Source organism: Neolamprologus brichardi, chromosome 7 (genome assembly GCF_056152115.1).
Source record: "Neolamprologus brichardi isolate AB-2024 chromosome 7, ASM5615211v1, whole genome shotgun sequence".
NCBI classification, from domain to species: Eukaryota; Metazoa; Chordata; class Actinopteri; order Cichliformes; family Cichlidae; genus Neolamprologus; species Neolamprologus brichardi.
The window spans coordinates 62347606-62368639 of NC_142110.1; the positions used below are offsets into that span (position 1 = coordinate 62347606).

The 21034-nt window shown below is 40.3% G+C and overlaps 1 protein-coding gene across 2 annotated transcripts; it reads left to right on the forward strand.

The window, feature by feature from the left end:
* Positions 1–3111: 3111 nt before the first annotated feature.
* On the forward strand, positions 3112–14827 carry det1 (DET1 partner of COP1 E3 ubiquitin ligase). 2 transcript variants are annotated; one of them, XM_087844057.1, is made up of 9 exons: positions 3112–3301; positions 3918–4250; positions 4400–4666; positions 4758–4970; positions 5053–5276; positions 9067–9196; positions 9739–9929; positions 11890–12081; positions 14012–14827. In XM_087844057.1, exons 2-9 carry the CDS (start codon positions 4002–4004, stop codon positions 14199–14201), a joined length of 1656 nt encoding a protein of 551 aa, XP_087700183.1. In that variant the 5' UTR covers positions 3112–3301; positions 3918–4001; the 3' UTR covers positions 14202–14827. The 2 variants fall into 2 exon arrangements, with proteins under 2 accessions (XP_087700183.1, XP_006797481.2); XM_006797418.3 differs by lacking the exon at positions 3112–3301 and adding an exon at positions 3361–3435.
* The last annotated feature ends 6207 nt before the right edge of the window (positions 14828–21034 follow it).

Here is a 21034-nt window from a genome sequence, read left to right on the forward strand (position 1 = left end):
TTTTCTTTTTCTTTTTATAATGCTATTCTCCATCCTCAAGAACATGCTTCATTGAAAGAGGATAATCATAATTTAATTATCTGTCATTATGGGGAGCAAAGCACAGGTCACCTTGGGTTCACGTATGCTACGTGCTGCTATAAACAAATCAGTTAAATGACATAGGCTAAACAAACAGGACAGTTATATACACTGTAGGTTCAGTGGTCAAAGGTCTGTTGTTTTTCCCTGCCAATTTAGTCAAAGCAATTATAATCATGGTTAAAGTCTTTGGGAGCACTTGCTCCTCACCTGCAAACCCACCTACCGATCAGCAAATTGGCACTTCAGTGGAATCAGCAGGTGTGCATTTGGCTCATTTTTGGCCACTATAAGGTTCTCATCGAAATGCAGTCCACTGCAATTACCCACTTAAAAATGAGTTCAGTGAAAGGATACACTGGGATGCTCAGAAAAATGAAGTAGTAATGGTGGGACAAAAATATCGATACCGACTTCCTCTCGTAGCTCGCTATCTGATGCTAAGGATTGATGTCCGCATTAGCACGTGCAGAATTATCAAAAGAGTGAGCACCAGACAGGCGCGAGGTAACTAACCCGAAGAAAAGGAAGATGCTCACAGAAGGAAAGCAGCGGGCAGCGGGGGAAAGCCAATCAAAAAGCTGATAAAGTGATTTTTTTTTAATCTATATGAAATGTTAGTGACAGAGTATGTTCCAAATCATGCTAATAGGTTTTCTGAAACAACAGGCTATTGAAATAAAGTCACATTTTAAATTTTTTTAACATGATTTATACAACCACCGGTTTGTTTTGGTGTTTGTGGTTTTGCTTTTTTTGGATCGTGTATTTCTTTGTTTGTCAGTGCAGTTTTTCTGGAGTGCTGGCCCCACTAACATTAAAGGAAACTGAATTTAAAAATATGTGTTAAGGACTGAAAGTTGGACTTTTTGATTAGTAATTTAATTTTCTCAGTAAAGTTTTATAAACTAACCCTATTTGGAATTATTGCAAAAATGACTTAATGCTTTTCAGTCAATCTTTAAAATGAGTAAAATACAAAAAGAAATGTTATAGAGTACGAGGCACTATATTTGCTTCTAAAATATAGTAATGGTAAGATAAACAGCGCCGTTTTTTATTTTGTTGTATTTCCTTTGTTTTTATCTAGCTTGCATTGGAATATTTTTATACTTCAGCTTGTGTTGTTGCTGCTTTTGTTGCTTTTGACTGCTGATCGGCCCCTGTATGTTTTCTATATTGTTAATAAAATTTGGGAAAAAATAAACTGTCATTTGATTAAAGACATTTAATAAAGTAGCAGGGGGAAAGTTGGCTACACTTTAGCTTATGTAGTGTAATCACAAACGTGTCATTTGATAACAAATATCGATTTATTTATTTATTTCACAAAGGTATGTCTGTTACTGGCATCTAATAATTTTTAAAAATCAAAGCAAACTTTGTGTTTTAATAAGTAGCATTAGTATTATGTATAGTAAAATCTTACAATGACAAATATAGTGTCATGATCCTGAGTCTTTTGACCCAGCGTTTTAAGTTTGAGTTTATTTTGTTCATTAGGTTATATAAGTTCATTTGTTTATTAGATTCCCCTTGTGTGTCCAACCCCTGTTAAGTCTCCCTTGTCCTTCATGTGCTTCATGTCTTTGTTTCTTATGTTATGTTTGCGTTTCATTATGTTTCCCATTTTATTTTGAAAGAGGTCCTGTGTTCCTGCATTTTGTTTTACTCTTCCCCTGTGGCGTTGTTATGTTCATGTTGTGTCTACTGTGCCTTTCTGTTCCATGTTTCAGGTCCCTATGTTCTGTCTCCCCAGTCTGTTAAGTTTACATGTCTTGAGTTCCGTCAGTGTGTTTCCTGTTTTACTTTCACAGTCTGTCCTATGTTAATGTTTCTAGTTTTGCTTCCCTTGTCTCGTCCTGCCTAATTACTCCCAGCTGTGCTCTCCTCCTGTGGCTCATTCCCCCTCGTTATCCCTCAGTGTATTTAAGCCCCATGTTTCTCTTTGTCAGTGTTGCGTCCTCCCTCATAGCTGTGTGATTTTTCCCTGTGGCTCCTTGTGCTTTAGTTTTCCCAGTTTTGTATTGTTTTTCGTGTCCCACTCCATGCCAGCAATAAAGCTGTGTTTTTTGAGTTTGCGTTTGGGTCCTACTCTTGCCTGCACACAGCCTTATTGTGACATATAGTACTGTGTACTCTGTCACTTTCTTCTTTCTTTTTTTTTTACATTTGTTGTTACTTTACTTATTTAATGCTACAAAGCAGTAAATAAGTAATTATCTACTGCTTTATTTATGGTGATTACTGGCTTATTAAATCATGTACAGTATCCCCAGTCTAATTTGACAGGAAGGCAGCAGTAACTCAGATATAAAGTCTTGCAGAAAACCATCTCTGAACAAACAATGATTTGGTCCTTCTTGTATCAGATGGGCTACATCAGCGGAACACCATGCTGGGTGTCCCTCCTGTCAGGTAAGAAGAGAAAACTGAGGATACAGTTTGCACTGAGTCACCAAAACTGGTCAGTAGAAGATTGGAAAAATGTTGTCTGGCCAAATCAAATGGCTTCCACAGTCACCAGATCTCAGTCCAACAGAGCACATTTGACATGTGGTGGAACACAATTTGCATCACTGATGTGCTACCAATAAAAATGCTACAACTGTGTGACGCTATCATGTCAATATGGTCCAAAATCTCTCAGGTGTTTCTAGCACCATGTTGAATCTGTTTCATGAAGAATGTCATGAAGAATTAGGGAAGTTCTGAGGGGGCCCAACCCTGTGTTAGCAATTTGTACCTAATAAATGCCAATGAGTGTACACTACATTACATTTATTAGAGGGTTTTGACAATCTCTTTTCTAGAGTCCAAGCTTTTCATGTATGCTAATGCATCTGTATTAGGGCAAAGATCTGAGCAAGTTTTCTACACTGTACAAAAGTATCACTACAGCCATGTCAAAGATTAGCTTTGTACATTACTCTCTGTAGTTCCTCGTTGTCACAGACTGCAATATCCTCCTTCACCTTAGAAGGACGTGGGGGCGCTGTTTTAAATGGCAGCCCTTTGGCGTCTGCGGTCTTCTTCTACGTTTCCATATAAGCTGTCTAACAACAAGCACAGCGGCTCATGGATCCAGAGACTCCTCGGGCTTTCTGGGATTTGGAGAAACGTGGCAGGTTACAATGACTCAGTGGGCTGAATGAAATTATTTTAGCGTATGCGAATAAGAGGAGACTCACGTTGGTGGCTAGTTGTGAACGCTTCGGAGGTACGTTAAACTCGATCTCGTCAGCCAAACTTAACGCTGTTGCTAACACAAGCTGCTGGACTTGGAGAAGACAGAAAGCTTCTTTTTAGACGTTCAATAGTTTATTTTTATTGATCATTTTATCAAACGTCCAGGTATGCAATTTACGTTAAAGGCTCAAAGAAGACGCAAAAAAGAGAAGAAACTATGTCTTACAGATGGTTTACTTAACTTAGCCCATTCTTTACATGTCGTATGTTTGTCTTAAAATGTTAGGACCCATTTGTTAAGTTTGCTTTTTGTTAACCATCTGTGTTGTCCTAAATGTGACAGCTACTGATGGTATGGGCCATATGTGGATGTTAAAGTGAAATAATCACTCTTGTTTTAGTTTGGGCATATATCTCCAAATCTACACAGTCTGTTTCACAGGCCTGAACATGAAGACAGGAAGAAAATTTAAAGGTTTTACAAGTTCTTGGATTGCGTAGTTTGCTATAGTCTATCTTTTTGTCATAATAGCAGGTGCACATGTAAAAGCAAAACTCGCCATCTCTAGAACTTTGACACTTTGACAGATATCAAAACCATTTAACACTTTCATCTCTCACTTTCCCTTAAAACACACATGTAACAGGGCTATACTCGTGATGTAGCTGCTTACCTGTAGCTGCTAACAACCCAACTGCCTACTGTGAGGGGGTTTAAGAGTCAGACAACTATGGATGAGGACTTCCCAACCTTGAAACCGAGACGCATCCAAAATCAGAATGTGGTCCATCGTCTTGAGAAGCGTAGGATCTGCTCCGGTCGACCTGGAGCTCACTGGTACCGAGTGCGCTGTTTCCACCAGAACCTGTTCCCCAACTTCACTGTGGTTAACGTGGAGAAGCCACCCTGCTTCCTCAGGAAATTTTCACCAGATGGACGCTGTTTTATCGCCTTCTCCTCTGACCAAACCTCCCTAGAGGTAAGAGGAGACAAACCCTCTATTATTTCACGTTCCCTAAACCAAATATCTTGTGTGATTCTTATCTTCCATCTGGTCCAGAGTGTAACTCACACAGTCTGTTGAAATATGAAATTCACCAGAAAATATTGTTGTTGTTCATCATACAGATATACGAATACCAAGGCTGCCAGGCAGCTCAGGATCTGCTTAGAGGCCAAGAAGGAGAGACTCTTCTCACCACCAACGATCAGCGCTCCCTCAACATACGAGGACGCCTGTTTGAGCGCTTTTTCTCTTTGCTCCATGTTACAAATGTGGCCTCGAATGGAGAGCACCTGAACCGGGAGTGCAGCCTCTTCACAGATGACTGCCGCTATGTCATTGTCGGTTCGGCTGTTTATGTTCCTGAGGAACCGCCCCCATTCTTCTTTGAGGTATCAGCTTAGTAAAAAATTTAAAAAAGGAAGATGCATAAATGATTTATTTTTCTCCTGCTGCTCCTTTCATCTACATTTCTCCCACCAGGTGTACCGCAACAATGAATCCGTGACTCCCAACCCCCGGTCTCCTTTAGAAGACTACTCTCTCCACATCATCGATCTCCACACTGGTAGGCTATGTGACACCAGGTCCTTTAAGTGTGACAAAATCATCCTGTCACACAACCAGGGCCTCTACCTCTACAGGAACATCCTGGCTGTGCTGTCGGTCCAGCAGCAGACCATCCATGTCTTCCAGGTGAGTACTTAAATAGCATGTTGCAGCGATGGGACAGTCTGTGATATAAAGCGTTAATAATTTGCTTTTGTGGCTGTGTCAGGTGACTCCAGACGGAACTTTTCTGGATGTGAGGACTATTGGTCGGTTCTGTTATGAGGACGACCTCTTGACTCTTTCAGCTGTTTATACAGAAACTCAAGCTGAGAATCAGCCAGGCTTCGCCCGTCTGTACACCGACAAAACCATCAACTCCCTCAAGCACAGACTGTTGGTTTATCTCTGGAGGAGGGCAGAGCAGGACGGCAGCGCCACAGCCAAGAGGAGGTAGTGATCATGTTGGATCAGTCGACTTGAATGAACTGCATATGGTGACAGAAAGCCCTTTAGTTATTTATCTCTAGTACTCACTTACTTATAACTTAAAACTAAATCCTCGGCCACATAAAACATTAGGGTGGAGAGCTTCCTGTTCCTGTGCAGCATTTCCTGCAGAGATAATAATCTTCTTCTCCTTTATTAACTTTATTGCCTGTTCTGCAGTTTTGATAAGCTGAGTGTGGTGGCATCAGATCTCCACCTGGTTGTGGTTAAAATGGTTGTTTAACTCGTAGCAGATGTCGAGAGGGGGTGAATAACTGTGAGCTGCTTTTCTAGACAGTAGAGGTGGAATCTCCGCTAAGTGTAATTGGCTATTTGCTTATTTATTATTAAGTTTGTATGTGGGGAAAATGCTGCTGTGCACTGCTAGGAGAGCAAGATTCGTCACTTTTGAGTGAAAGGGATGTCAAGCTCAAGTTCAAGGGCAATCTGATGTTGGATATACTTCAATATTTAGACCCAATTAATTTATATCCAAACAGCCAAATATTAAGGACCGCTCCATAATTTAAGATCTGATAAAAAATAACCTTTGTTGTGGAGAATAATGGCATATAAATGTGGACAGGAAAATATGTATATCTATGTGGATATGCTGCCGTGGATTTGTGGCAGATGGCCGCCCCTCCCTGAGCCTGGTTGTGCTGGAGGTTTCTTCCTGTTTCCTTACCGCTGTCGCCAAAGTGCTTGCTCATAGGGAGTCATTTGATTGTTGGATTTTTCTCTGTATGTATTATTGTAGGGTCTACCTTACAATATAAAACGCCATGAGGTGACTGTTGTTGTGATTTGGCGCTGTATAAATAAAATTGAATTGAATATGCTGACAGAGCCTTGAGGCCTTTAAACACGGACACAAAAAAATCATGCAAATGTTTTGTGTGTCACAAAGATCTTTCAGACTCACCTGTTCCTAATGCAGCTGTTCACACTAACTGCATCATTTAAAAGAACAAATTTGTGGCTTTTTTTTTTTTTCCTTTCAATATGCGAATAAACCAATCGGACCAATCAGACCACTGCATTTGGCAACAAGCGCAGTTATAACTCAAAATGCGGACTGCCACTGAATATACATTGATATGGAAATGGTAAAATAACGCTGTTATAATCCTATGTTACCTTAGACACACAGCTAGATTCTGCTCCAGGGCAGTCGGCTGTCTGAAATTATTTCTCTGCCTCCTTAGATTTGGTCCTAACTCTGCCAACAAAAGCTCAAACTGCACCACTGACATCCTGACATATGTACGCACTTTTCATGATGGGTGTGTTTGCTTGTATGTTGTGTATGGTTTCTGCATCTACTTCTGGGAAAGCACACCAAAGGTGGATGTAGAAGGAGCTGCGAGTATAGGACTCGTCGTGTTTATGTTCTTCTTCTTCAAACGATAAACTGCTTGTGCCATCTCTCAGTGTTGGATTTTGCTGAATATGGAGAAAGAGCCTGATTGTCATTCACTCCAGCCATTCTTCACTCACTTATGTCTTCAATGCATGCGAGGCGCTCCACCCTTCTATAAATGGGCAGCAAAAGATGGCAGAGGAGAGAGAGGCAAAAAAATCGGATGCTCAGCCGGATGTTGAGGAGGCTCCACATTATTGGATGTAATTATCAACTCAAATTCCATTATCAGAAAAATAATTCAATTTTCTTGATTATTGGTTGCCATATTTTGTATCTCTATGCCTGTATGGACGAATAAGAAAGCCTTGTTGTGATAGATGTTTATGATTGTTTCCAGGCTCTCTAATGAGAACATTTCTTTAATCTTAGATTAACTTAGAGTAAAGATTTTGGGGGTATTTTAATTTTGGTTCAACGTTAAAATCAAATGGTATGTATGGCTTTGGAGAATTGTGATGAGCATTTTTAAACTTTATCAAGTGGTTGATTTGAGTCGTAATCAGTACTGAAAAACTAATCATCAGCTGTAGCTCAAATCTGAAGCCTGAAACAGCACAGTCTTATCTCTTGGCTGTCACAGAGTGACACAATTATCTCTGGTTCCTTGGCATGTATTTTCATCTGTTTGTCAATTCCATCTTGAATTTTATACAAAGTCATGGATGTTGATTCTGATCTGAAAAGTAAAGCCATTGTACACTCGATGTATACTATAATTCCCAGAAACTAGGGCTGGGCTTATACCGTTCACGGTAATACCGGTATAATGTTGGGCAACGATAAGAAAATGAAATATTGCGATAGAATATGGGTAAAATGTGCAGGGCCTTTGTTTACATACGCACATGGCAGAAAAAGCATGGCGGCGATGGAGAATGAGAAGGGCAAAAGTGGATCGTTGAATGAAACGGATGAACCAGAATTGTTTTGTAAAAATGCTGCAACTTCAGTGGTGTGGAACTGGTTTAGCTTTCGTCCGTCAGATACACAACAAAGCACTATTTTTGGTAGAGCATGCTAGCGGGCCGTCGTGTCTCTCTCTGTGTTTTTTGGAAAATATGGATCACTTAAAATCAAACCTTTGATTTTTCTGAAAACCGACAGTGCCCCTTATAATCCCATGTGCGTTATGTATGAATTCTGGTTGTGTTTACTGACCTCGAAACGATTTTATGTACACGGTGCTCGAAAATCTGTCAAATGTTTTAGTACGACTTTGCTGAGCTACGAACCCGCACCGCTTGATGGATTGTCGGAGCATTACGGCTATCGTAGGCAGGAGCCTCACGGAGTGATACGTACTGTGCTTCAACATAATATTACCGTATTGTGTGTGTGTATAACCTCTTTTTAACTTCAGTGGATATTAAACATGGTTATGCTGAGGATATGTCGGCCAATTTCCAGTGGAAATGCCTTTTGGTTAAACTGTCAGCGAAGAATTTGCATTTGCACTGTTGAATTTTTTATATAACTTTAATGCACATAAAAAAACAGCTGCTTGGTTAAATAAAGTTGTGGAGTTGTAAAATATTTTATCTAGTGACAATTATGTCGTCAGTTCTATCGTTATCGCAAATTTTCAAATGTATATCACGATAAATATTTTTGGTCATATCGCCCTGCTCTACCAGAACACCTCCCCCATTGCTCATGTGATTTGTTTATACCCCTCTTCACAATGAGTCGCATCAAGGCGCTTTATGTTGTACAGCAAAGATCTTACAATATCAGAGAGAGAACCTCAACAATCAGACATTTGTCTTTTGAGCAGGCACTTAGGGACAGTGGGAAAGAAGAACTCCCTTTTAACAGGAAAAACACTCAGACAGAATCAGGCTATCACTGAATTCATGCATGTTTTTCTGATTGCCAGACAGATTTAAAAAGAAGTAGGGGCGGCCTTATACATACATGCATGGCACACATGCCATGTATCTGTTTAATTTGTATTTAGATGGGCCTTTACTACATGCCAGTCCACTTCTCTTTCTACCCAAAATTTCCTTTCAGTCTCTTCACATTTACTGTCTAATAAAGTGTAAGATGGTGACGGTGTTAAATTAAAAAAAGAAAGAAAGAATAGACAAATATTCATATTTAAAAGTTAAATTAAATTTGCTTGGCAAAATTCTGACTTGCAAGGCAAGGTTTTTCAGCTCAGCTTATTTAGTGTTATCTTATCTGTGTAATGCTGTGTGAGTAAATTAACTGCTGACGCACTGAAACTCTTCATGGTTTTGTCCACTGTGCGTCTATGATTAATTAAAGGCCATCCAGCATGTAAGTTTCCTTTTTTGTTTGTTTGTTTTGGGTTTTTTCTTGCAGGTTTTTCCAGTTTTTTGATCAGCTGAAACGTTTAAGGATGTGGAAGATGCAGCTGTTGGATGAGCATCACCTCTTCATCAAATACACCAGCGAAGACGTGGTCACGCTCAGAGTTACCGACCCCTCGCAGGTAGAGAAAGCACACAGAAAATATGATCTGAGTTTGAATTCCTCCCTCTCCTCTCTTTGTTGCTTTCCCCAGCCTCTCTCTCTCTCTGTCCTTTGTTGTTTGTGCCGTGTAACAGGAATTCCTCTTTCAGGTCTCCAAGGATACGCTTGTCCTACAGATTCTGCTCAGTTCTGAATTCACTGTGGCAACAAATAGACTTAATTAATGCTCAGTTTATTTTCAAGAAATGCCACATTTGACTTCTGAGCAAATCAGCCATTTTTAATTTACCCTTGAAGACTTTATAAACATTGCCATATTCAACTTGCAGTGACCCTGTAATGTAAACATGCTGAAGCCTTCAAAGCTTTAATGATGCTAGAATGAATGTCTCGTGTCTGACTATGTTTTTTTTGTTCTCTTCATTAAAGGCCTTGATCATGGTTTTGAAAAATAGCTACATCAAAGTATTAATTACAGATTAAATTAATTAAAGTAAATAATTACAGAATGATTTGTTGTGTTTCTCTAAATTTCCACTCCCCTGTTTGGATCTCTCACAGCCATCCTTCTTTGTTGTGTACAACATGGTGTCCACGGAGGTGCTGGCTGTCTTCGAGAACACCTCCGACCAGCTGCTGGAGCTTTTTGAGAATTTCTGCGACCTGTTCAGAAATGCTACCCTGCACAGCCAAGCTGTCCAGTTCCCCTGCTCTGCTTCATCAAATAACTACGCACGGCAGGTCCAGAGAAGGTACCGACTGAAAAATAAAGTGAAATGATGAAAAAGTAGCCACATGGTGATGATTAACAAAGTCAATGCATGATGCCAAAACTACATTTTATCTCATTTGAAGATTTCTGCCAAAGTGAGTCTTGCAGATTAGGCTTCAATTAAGATTAAGATTCTTACCTTTACTATAGACTGTATATAAAAAATGGAATAAGCCACCATACCATCACAATCTAGTTTTGGACTCTTGGAGCTATTTTTTAGCATTTTGATCACTGCCATATTTGTTTCTTTTATAACCAGAAGTAACCATATTTTGGACAAGATGATGATGATAGATCATCTAGCATTAGATAGCTAAGTTGCCATCTATTTCTAACGTGCCTGGTTAGCGAATACAGATTGTATTGGTCTAACAAAGAGACACACTGCGTGGGGCAGTTGTTACTGTTATCTGTTACTAAGCTGTATTATTTGGTAGATAATATACCAGAAGATAACATCAAAGATTGCAGAATAAATCTCGACGACACCAGGCCAATGAAACGGGTTGTGAAGGAAATTCGACAACCATTGGCACCCACAGCAACGCATGAGTCGATCCAGACCTAATGCCAGCTAGGGATCAAAGAAGAGAAGAAAGATACCAGAAAGCACCAACAGTACAAATACAATGATGAGGACCAGTTCAGTGACTCACGTTAATGAAGATGAGGCCAAGCTACGAGCTATTAGCTACAGCGCTCTGTCAGTCTATAAGACATTTACTCACCATACAGTTGTTATGAAGGAAGAAACTGTTCATACAGGCCAAAACCACTTTTTGTTCCAGGCTGTAAGATTAACAACTTTTTAATGTTGGCATTAAAAAGCTGTGAATCAGGTCTCTGGACGTGTCATGACATTTTTATTTGTATTTTTATTTAATTAGCCACTATCTGTGTTATGTACCTATAATACTATCTGTGGACACTGCTGCTAACCAAGCTTACTAGCATTAGCTGACAACTAGTCTATTTATTTTCATGTTTGTCTTCAAAACCCAACCGATAAACAGAGCACACAGAGCACATTACCATCATGTTCAAGGTGGCTTTTCCATCTTTTATTTACAGTCTGTGATTATGAATGGAAAATGCAAAAACCCCCAAAAAACAGATCAGGTCACGTTGGATTCTAAATAAGAGAAGAAAATGTTCCTAATGCCACACCGCATCAAATGTCAGGGAGGATTTTATGACAGTGGTCAGGAAGTGAAGCAGATCAGCAACGATCGCCTAAAGGAGGGAGGAAAGGAGTTTTAGGACTTAATCTGGATATAGAAGAAAGACATTAAGACGGTTAGTGTGGCTGGGGGAACTGTGATTAAATTTGGTGGTTTGACTGGCCAGCATAGGTGACAAAATCCTCCTGTGGAGGGTAAAGCAGAATGGGGTGGCAAGGAGGGGCGCTGGAGAAGGAGGAGACGATAAAGGATCGTTTGAGTGAGGAAAAGAGCTCAGAATTGGATTTTAGAGTGGTGAAAATTGATGTCGGACAGGAGGAGGGGAGAAATTGAAAGCTGGTGAGCACATTCCGCAAACCCGATTTGTACCACTTACAACTAGCTGGCAGTGAAGCCCAGTTCAGAGTCTAGCACAAGCCAGGTAGAGCGAAACAGACAGGCCGGTAAGACTGGAGATAATGTAGTATGAAACAAAGTGAGAGCACGTCTGAAAAATATGGATCCCGAGCTTAGAAGAGTGAAGGGAGAGAGGAGTGAGACCCCAGAGTCACTGCTGAGTGCTGGAAATATATAGTGAGAGTTTGGAGACTACAATTTATAAGAAGTTCTCAGAAAAGTGTTTTTGATTTTAAATGCCATTTATAGAAATCTATTCAATAAATGGAGAATTTGCACATAAACCCAGCTGCAGTGGAAACGAGACAATTCAGGATCACAGGGGTTAGCTAATGTTGAGCTGTCTGTCTGCCGCTTCAGATTTAAGGACACTATTGTCAATGCCAAATATGGCGGCCATACCGAAGCGGTGCGTCGGCTGCTGGGTCAGCTGCCCATCAGCGCACAGTCCTACAGCAGCAGCCCTTACCTTGACCTCTCCCTCTTCAGCTATGATGACAAGTGGGTGTCAGTGATGGAGAGGCCTAAGACCTGCGGAGACCACCCCATCAGGTATGGACTCCATCAGGATGACCTGTCCTTTTGTAATCTTAATGCATGACACGATTCATGCTAATTAATGTCCAGAAATTAGGCTTTCTCCTTCTTGACTGCGATTTCCACTACTATCTCTTTTTAATTTATCCTGATTGTTTTTCATTTACATATTTAAAGAAATCCAGTGCCAAAGGACACTTTTTTGTTTATAAACTTAATAAATAATTGTGATAAACAATTGAGATTAACATTTTTTGACCAAATAATTGTGATGGTGTTTTGTTTTTTTTGCCGTAATCCAGCAGCCTTACTGACTATGAAACTTGGGTAGTGATGTGGAGGATATACTGTTGCTTAACTAAATGGTTAATCAGCTGTAAATTAAACATCAACAATTTAGATAAAATGTTCTGGAAAAATGCAAAACAACAAAAATACGAAAGAAAATTTAACAAAACTTCTCACATGACAACTTTCTGTTTTTGTTAGTTTAGAAAAAAATAATAATTTGAGGCCATTTTTTTGTTCCCACTGGCATTATCTTTATATATCCCAGTAATAAAATGAAAACATAGGCGTGAAAATAAAACATTACTCAAGATAAAAAGGGAATGGCTCGGGGAACTCAATCTGTTTGGTTAGAAACCATAAACCATTGTCAGCCCATTTCACCTGTGTGAGTAAATGAAGTGACAACAGGTGCACTGCAGAATGTGCAACAGGCAACCCACAAAAAGGCAATGGCTTTGCAGGTGCTGGCCATAGACTACTGCGGTGTCCTTATATGTCCTGACTGATTTTTCTCCAGTTTTGCTTTTCGCTGGTTCGCAGGTTGCACAGGTAGTTCAGATCCTCCAGCATGGCATGGTTTGCTCTGTTTCCTATCATAGTCTCAACAGTGTGGAAGAAATGCAGGGATACAGAGACAAGAGGGAGCTGCTGGGGCTATAGAAGGCCATCAACACAGCAGCAGAAACCAGTATTTGCTCTTTTCTGCGAGGAGCAGCACTACCAGACCACTACATAATAACCTAAAACGGACTGCTCACGTGCCATGTGTCTGACCAAACCGTCAGAAACAAACTCCATGAGGGCACAGTGAGAGCCTGGTGTCCTTTAGTGGGACCTGTGCTAACAGACCAGCACCGTTCAGCTCACCTGGCATTCGTTAGAGAGCACCAGAGCTGGCAACCAAACTAACACCTGTGCTTTTCCTGTCATTACACATCAAAATGTCTGTTGTGGAGAACGTAGAGCTAAAATCACATCTGCATCGTTTCTCTAGATTTACCATTCACTGGCCTATCAGCAAAATGTAACAGACTGTTATTATTTACAGCGTATGTACTCTATACTGAAATGATTAAAAACAGCTGAGAGCAGACTGGCACGCGCTGGCCAATAATTATAAGAGTTGTAGAGGTGCCTTCATAACCAGCTTCGTTCAGTTGTAGCTTCTGTCTTTGAGGCGCTGGACGCGGTGATGTGCGTGCTGTTATAAAAACCGCTGTTAGATCAAACACTTTGATTCAAAAAATATGAGAATTAGCAAATTTAAAATTCTTTAATGTTGAGCTGTGATATGCTGTCACACCAGTCAATTCTTAGTAAGACTGGAGCAAATTGCAGAAGAAACATTCACTGAAATTTAAAGTCATTTAAAATAAGCAATGGACACTGTTGTTTTCACAGCTAGGCTATGATTGCCTGACCCATTATTAGGGCCATTTGTCACCTTTTTTTTTTTTTTTTTTTTTTTTTTAAGCTTATCAACTGATTAGCAAAATTATTGACAGGTTAATCAGTCATAGCCTTAGCCGCTTGCTCCCCAAATAAGATGAAAGTACAGTACTTTGGATTTTCATCATAGAGCGTCGTAGAAAAGAAGAGACTGGACTAAATGAGTTTAACGCAGCTTCTGTGTCTCTCATCTCTGACCCACCAGATTTTATGCACGTGACTCTGGCCTGCTGAAGTTTAAGATCCAGGCGGGCCTGCTGGGACGGCCGGTTAATCACGCTGTGCGTCGCCTGGTCGCCTTCACCTTCCACCCTTTTGAACCCTTTGCCATTTCTGTCCAGCGCACCAACGCAGAGTACGTGGTCAACTTCCACATGAGACATGTGTGCGCGTGAGGAGCTGGTGTAAAAATGGACTCACACTTGGAGATAAACTGCGGGCCTGTTGGGCTTCTGTTAGCAGCTACTGGTGACAATACAACAAACATGTCCTCCATCGGGAGGCACAAAACACTTTGTTCTCTTAGTCGCCGTCTCCTCCTCCAGAGAAAACAGCAGCCCTCTCTCTGCATTCTTCTCCTGATGGAAACCACTGTTCCTCTCCTCTTTCCCCTGCCATCACGCAGCACTCACTGCACCTCAGCCCCTCTTCTCCCTCGGTGAGAAGGCTGCAATTCTGCCATTTCCCTTTTGCCTTCTCTTTGCCCCTTCCTCCACCAAACAAAGAGCGACCTGTAGGGAGGAGAGGGTGGAATAAGTGTAAATGGAGATGTGTAGAGAGTGATTGATGTGCAGCTGAGGTGGGAGCTGTAGGTAGCCGGACCTCTTAGAAGGAACCAAAGGTGTTTTCTTTTTCCTGCTGTGCACATTTAGGTCCGAGCAGTCAAGCAAACTTTCTTTTTCCTCTCATGGATCTGGAAAGAGGTCATGTTATTTTATATTTGTTTTACAGTTTGTTTGTTTTTTAATTTACATGCTACTGTTTGTATATATTTTATGGCAATAAAATGATCTACATTTTGGGTACTGTTTTAGGTGTGTGTGTGTGTACCTGAAGATTTAAGCAGCGTTATTGTTCCCTATAAATAATTGGCCTGTTTATTCTTTGCTTCAGATTCTTCTATATGAATTCATTTATTCACACACTTTAGAGTGCAGAAACAAGTAATCTGCATCATTTCTCCAAATGAAATTTTCTATATTTTTTCCTTTTTCATCTCTTAACCTGAACTATTTCAATAACTATTAACTGTTAACTATTTTTTTTTAAACTAGCTGTGTCTTTAGAGGCTTTATAAAGCACCAGAAGTGATGCTGGCACTGGTTGGACCTGCGTACAGAGAGCAGACAGGACACAGTGTAAGTGTCATCATATTTAATTTGAAAAGCTGATCCCTGCAGTCTGTTCTGCTGCACTGTATGGGATCATAACGATGCCATGTTATACCCACTCCATCTGTTCTCCGTACTACAGCGCTGGCCATGTTTTTAAGCTTGTCTCTAAAAACACACGGATACAAACAAATCTACAAATATGCAAATTAATTAACACCACCCTCCTCCTTCCTGGCACTGATATGAACATGTAAAGGCAACAAGGCACACACCGAGCCAGCTGCGGAGAGGTCACAGTAGTATGGAAAGCAGGTGCTGAGGGATTAAGTGTTCTCATAGCCTCTGGTTACACGTGGACATGGGAAGCTTGTGTGTGTGTGTCTTTGTCTGACAGGCGGACTAAAAGGGCTTCGAGGGAAAGGGAAGATGGATGATAGAAGCAGTGAGCAGAGGAGTGACAAAACGGTAGACTGATACTTAAGGAGGCCGCGTTATGTCATTGTCATTATAGCGTGTTTGTGTAAGCTTGTGTGTGACGACAAGCTGTGATAATCAACTAATTACAGGAAGAGCACGCAGCGGGCACACACAGGCCTACATATAGGAGAGCACACATTGTGTCCTCCTAACAGATTCCTTCCCCCTCGTATTCTCCGTGTGTTTTAAAGCTTGCACTGACAGTTAGGCTGGAAATTGACACATGCTCTATTTTCTGCACAGATGTATTAAAAAGCAGTCAGGTTACTGTGGTGCTAAAGTTACAGTCTTCAGTGCAAGCAGGGAAAATAGATGGCTGCATGAATCTGACGCCTCCCAATACTTACTACAATGACAGATGTGTTGTATCTGTCTCCTTCCTCAGAATCAGGTAAACACAGAGCCTTCTCCCTGACCTTGGTTGCTAAGGAAACATAACCGCTCTCTGCTTGGTAACCTAGTCTTTTCTAATTACTGTTGTCTAGGCAACAGCGCAACCAATGTAATCCAGAAAAGGCCACAATCCTAAGTGTTTCCTGTTGCAGCACTAGTCTTCACAGATCTAACCGCACACGGCTGCATTTAATGTTTCGGACAGCAGAGCCCAGTGAAAATGTGCAGGCTGGTGCAGCACTGTGCGTTACTCTGTTGTTTATTTTGAGCCCTTCACTCTATGTTCAGTGTGGTTCACAGCAGTCACAGATGCACGACGACCAGATTCTCTACATTTTTTGTTTCGAGGTGATGTTATTTTGTTAGCTCATCATCAAAGCAAAAATGATTCAAGCTGTGTGCGCTTCGGGATGTTATGAAAGCGTTAGGAAATTCATGCACAGAGATGTGTTTCCATCACTCCAGAGTACGTTCTTTCTTTTGTTTCTAACTCGTGATGTAACCCTGATGCTGCCCTTAAACAACGTTTTGCACCTCAAACTGAACTGGACGAGCCTCGTGTCTTCACAGGACTCAAGTGTGAATGAAAACTTGAAATTTAAAACACATTTTGAAGATGCCTGACTGTACACAACGACGGATTCCAAAGTTCAATATGCAAATTAACCCCCCAGTATAACTTACAAACTTTGATAACTCAAAATGTTGCACCTAAGAGCAAATAGGAGTTAATAGCTCAGGTAGATTTGAGGCCAAACCAGAGAGATGCTTGTAATCGTCATACAAAGTTCTCCACTTTGCTTGTTGTCAAAATTGGTGCTTCCAATTCATTAAAAGTTTTAGGACTGTACACCTCCTTCCACACTCAATCCCTAAATCTCTATACTACTGGTGGATAAATGGGGAGAACAGCAACAGCAGGTAATATATTAATAAATGGTGAGATATTTATCTTAAAAAAAAAAAATGGATACATTGTTAAAACTAAAAAGATTTTAACAAATGGTTCAAATAGTTTGCATATAGTAATTAATACAGCATTGGACAGATTGATGGCTAAATGGTAAATAATTAACTAAAAGGATAGAGTTAGTTTAACTTCCAAAGATTAAATCTGAAATCTGACAAGTGGCAATCGGATGCTGGATTTCTTCTTCTTCTTTTTTCCTTCTTTTTTTGACAGGACAGGGAAAAAAGCTGTGAACTACAAGTGTGGGGACTTTCACATATGCACAGCTGGTTTAGAGAACTGCAAAAATGTAACTGACATGTAGAGGAGGAATGAGATAATTGGTGCATGAGAAAAGATGGATATGGTGTCTGGTCCTGTTTCAGCCCGAGAGGCTGTTAGTCAAAGAGAACATAGCCCACTGCACATATCATACAGGCATGTCAAAAATACAATTTTCACAGGTCTCTATGCAGTCCTGTGAAAAACTAAGTACACACTATGATTCAGTAGCTTGAGGAACCACCTTTAACAGCAATAACTTGAAGTAATTGTTTTCTGTATTGCTATCAGCCTTTCACTTGGTTGTGAGGGAATTTCGCCACACTCTTCTTTACAGCGTTGATTTGATTCATTGATGTTTGTGGGAATTTATTTATGCACAGCTCTCTTAAGGTTCTGCAACATTTCAAACAGGTTGAAGTCTGGACTTTTAACTGGGCCATTGCAACACCTCGATTCTTTTACTTTTCAGTCCTTCTGATTGCTTGAGATCATTGTCCTCCAATTTGGGCCAAACTAGCTGTCAGACAAGTTGCTTCACATTTCTCAGGAATACTTTTTGTATTCAGAGGAGTTCATGGTCGACTCAATGACTGCAATGACTCGATGACCATGTTCTGGGGCCAAACATCTCCACTTTGCTCTCATCTTTCCAAAGGACATTGTTCCAGACGTTTTGTGGTTTGATCAGTTGCAACTTTGTAAATCGAACTAGTGCTTTTCAGAGAGGCTTTCTTCTGGTAGCCCTTCCAAACATGCCGTCCTTGTTCCTTCATTGTTTAATTGTAATGTCATGAACAGTAACATTTAACATGTTCTGAGGCCTGTAATTTTAAATTTACATGTTTTTTGTTGTTGTTTGTTTGTGCAATACTCCCAGAAAGTGTAAAAAACAATCTGGTGTTGAGGTGAATTTGCTGGGGCATCCACTCCCAGGTTGTGACATTGTGTTAACTCACAACTAAATGATCCAGACCAGAGAAGTGCCAAAAGTTCTGCTTTTACAGAGTTGGTGATACTTGCTTATGATTAGTTAATATATTTACCCTCTTAATTCCTATAGACGCAGTAAGGACATACTTACTGAGCACATTCAAAGTCTGTTAGTGTTTCTGAGTCATAACTATAATATGAACAGCACTGTGGGAAGTACAAGTCTGTTTGTTGCACCTTTCTGAGCAAAGTCACCATGGTGCACATTGACAGGCTAATAATTAGCAATAGCGAGAGGCTGTAAAGTTTACGTTTAGACATGTTATTTAAGGGACTGTGTGAAAATTTATCAGGAGTTAGCTTGTAATGTGAAGGACGCAGTGGACTCATATTATTTGTATGTTCTATAACCTGATAGATATTTTAATGGGCTTGGAGATCTGCTGAAGAAATATCATATTTTCTGTCTTATGGATAATTTATTTTAAAGTTAATAAAGATAGATAATTTTTGTAATTTGGGGTCAAACTTGGAAGTACTGAGTTGGGTTCAGGAATAATTTTCTCTACTTTTTTATTGATTAGTAGACATATATCAATTTCAAATATATAAATATAAAATAAAATATTCTTTATGATTAATTATGGAGCCTCTCAAATGAGCTCAACTTCAAATTTTAAACATCAGATGTGATTATGACACAACTTGCATTTAATTTTATTTATATAAGTGCTCTTGTTCTGTTTCACACACCATATATCTAATGAACACGTCCACAGTCTGAAACCTGGACTGAATTACCTGATGCTGTGTTCCACTGAAAAGCTTGAATGCCAAAAAACAAAGGAGGCAGCCACTTGAACGTGGGGCTCAAGTTTACTACAGACTGGTGAAAAACATCAGCGGGCTGGTGAAGAAAAGAACAGATAATCATATGGATACTAGGTGAGTGGGGGGAAAAAAAGGTCAGAACAGATTTACCAGGAGGGGATTTCATTATCCTGTGACATATAAAGAGCAGAATGAATGCCCAATGATGAGAGAAGGGCCACAGTTTTATTACACTGCAGATGGCTGCTGCATTTCTCAACTGTATTACTCTGTTTTAGTCTCTTACATAGCCATGTTTTGCTTCTTTAAAAAAAAAAAAAAAAGAACTATAACTTGCAAATAAGGTGGTAACAATGTTCTGGTTTCTCTAAATAATGATAGATAGATAGTTCTTATTGAAACTGGCTGCCTCTACTGTCTGTGCTTATCTTTCTGAATTAATATAGTAAATCAATGAGGTTTAGAGCCCACCACACAACTTCTGCCTTTGCACCTTTCATATCCTTCATCTGTCATGTTATTGACCACACTCATATTGTCCCTCCTTGTAACATATAACACTATAACAGTGTCAACATTTCATATCACACAAATTAGCACTTTATCCGTCTGTACAGCAGACTGAGACTTTGCGAAGGCCTCCTGGTGAGAAGCATGAAATCACACCACCACCACCTAATGAGCGGGGGGAGCAGGAAGGAGGTCCAAATATTGACAGCTAATACTTGATTGAAGGGTCGGGGTGTCCCCCGGCTCGTAGGTGTGTGCTCACACACACCTTCATGCGCTACAGCCGTCTCTGACGTGCACAGAGAGACGTGGATGCCTCACACACAGTCCTCAGGCCCGGCACCCTGCTGAGACAAATACACAGCTTGACTGTAGGAGATCATTTCTAACTGACTTCTTTTCTGGCCCAGACACACCCAGTTGGGTGCCAACACGTGCACATACACAAACACTGATTTGTCTTCATCCCTATAACACAAACACACCTGACTGAGCACCGGTTGGGGGGTTTCAGGTGGAAGTCCGCAGGGAAGGTTTCGCAGCATGGTCGACCTAAAAATATAAAGTACTGGGAGGTCCTTTGTGGATAAGCTGTAATCCTCTGAACTGGGAAAGAAAGATAAGAAACAACCTCTTAATATGTACGTCTTCATGCTTGTGATAATATGGCATAAAAAGTAGCGGAGGGCTCTTCCGATATAAGATTTATATTATTACAGTAAAAGGAAAACTGAGTGTATTCACTTCAGATTCAGCTGGAAATACAGAGCGTCGATATCCTTGAATCCAGCGCTATTCGCTTTCACGTTACAATCAGCAACAGGTGATCAGAGTTCTCCACCTGCTGGACAAAAATAACACCTGCAGCTTCTTCTTGATCTCCTCGGGTAAGTAATTGGGTACTTTTACCCAAGCACTGCATTTATAGGCGCTCCTAACATTAACTGTCAAATCACTTCCCTGCACGCAAAATGACCTGTTGTTACTTTGTGGATCTGACATCTTCGTGTATCTTCATGTATGTCCTCGTCTCACAATTGTGGCAGCAGCTTTTGTAAAACCCACAAAAACAGCTAAACACGATCCTACTGCTAGATGCTGAAAATGTAACCTTAACATAATGGCTTCTTCATCCAGGATAGGTTTAACACCACGAGGTGACCAGCACTTCTCAGCATCAATGTATACAGTGACAATCAGGTAATTGGCCTCTGGGCACAGACATGTGGCCTCATCAGGAAAACCCATCAATCAAAGATATTTAGGGACGTTTTCAACTGAAAAGTGATTGACTGAATTATTTTTGTGCCTTTTATGATTTTGTTTTGTCTCTTTGTTGTTTTTTCATATCTGATTTTTTGCCTGTAGCAATCACATTTTCTCTTCCTTATATTTAGTTTTCGAAATCTTCTATGGTTATGCTCGCTCTTCAGTCTGTAGTGTGGTGTCAGTTTAGTACACACTGTTTACAGGGGCTGTGGGTTTATACACAACAGATACATAATAATACACCATCACT

Excerpts from the sequence above, each read along its gene's own strand:
- det1 (XM_087844057.1), top strand. The coding sequence starts at position 4,002 with ATGGATGAGGACTTCCCAACCTTGAAACCGAGACGCATCCAAAATCAG. Across the intron at positions 4,251-4,399 it reads CTGACCAAACCTCCCTAGAG|ATATACGAATACCAAGGCTG; the intron begins GTAAGAGGAGAC and ends TTCATCATACAG. Across the intron at positions 12,082-14,011 it reads TGCGGAGACCACCCCATCAG|ATTTTATGCACGTGACTCTG; the intron begins GTATGGACTCCA and ends CTGACCCACCAG.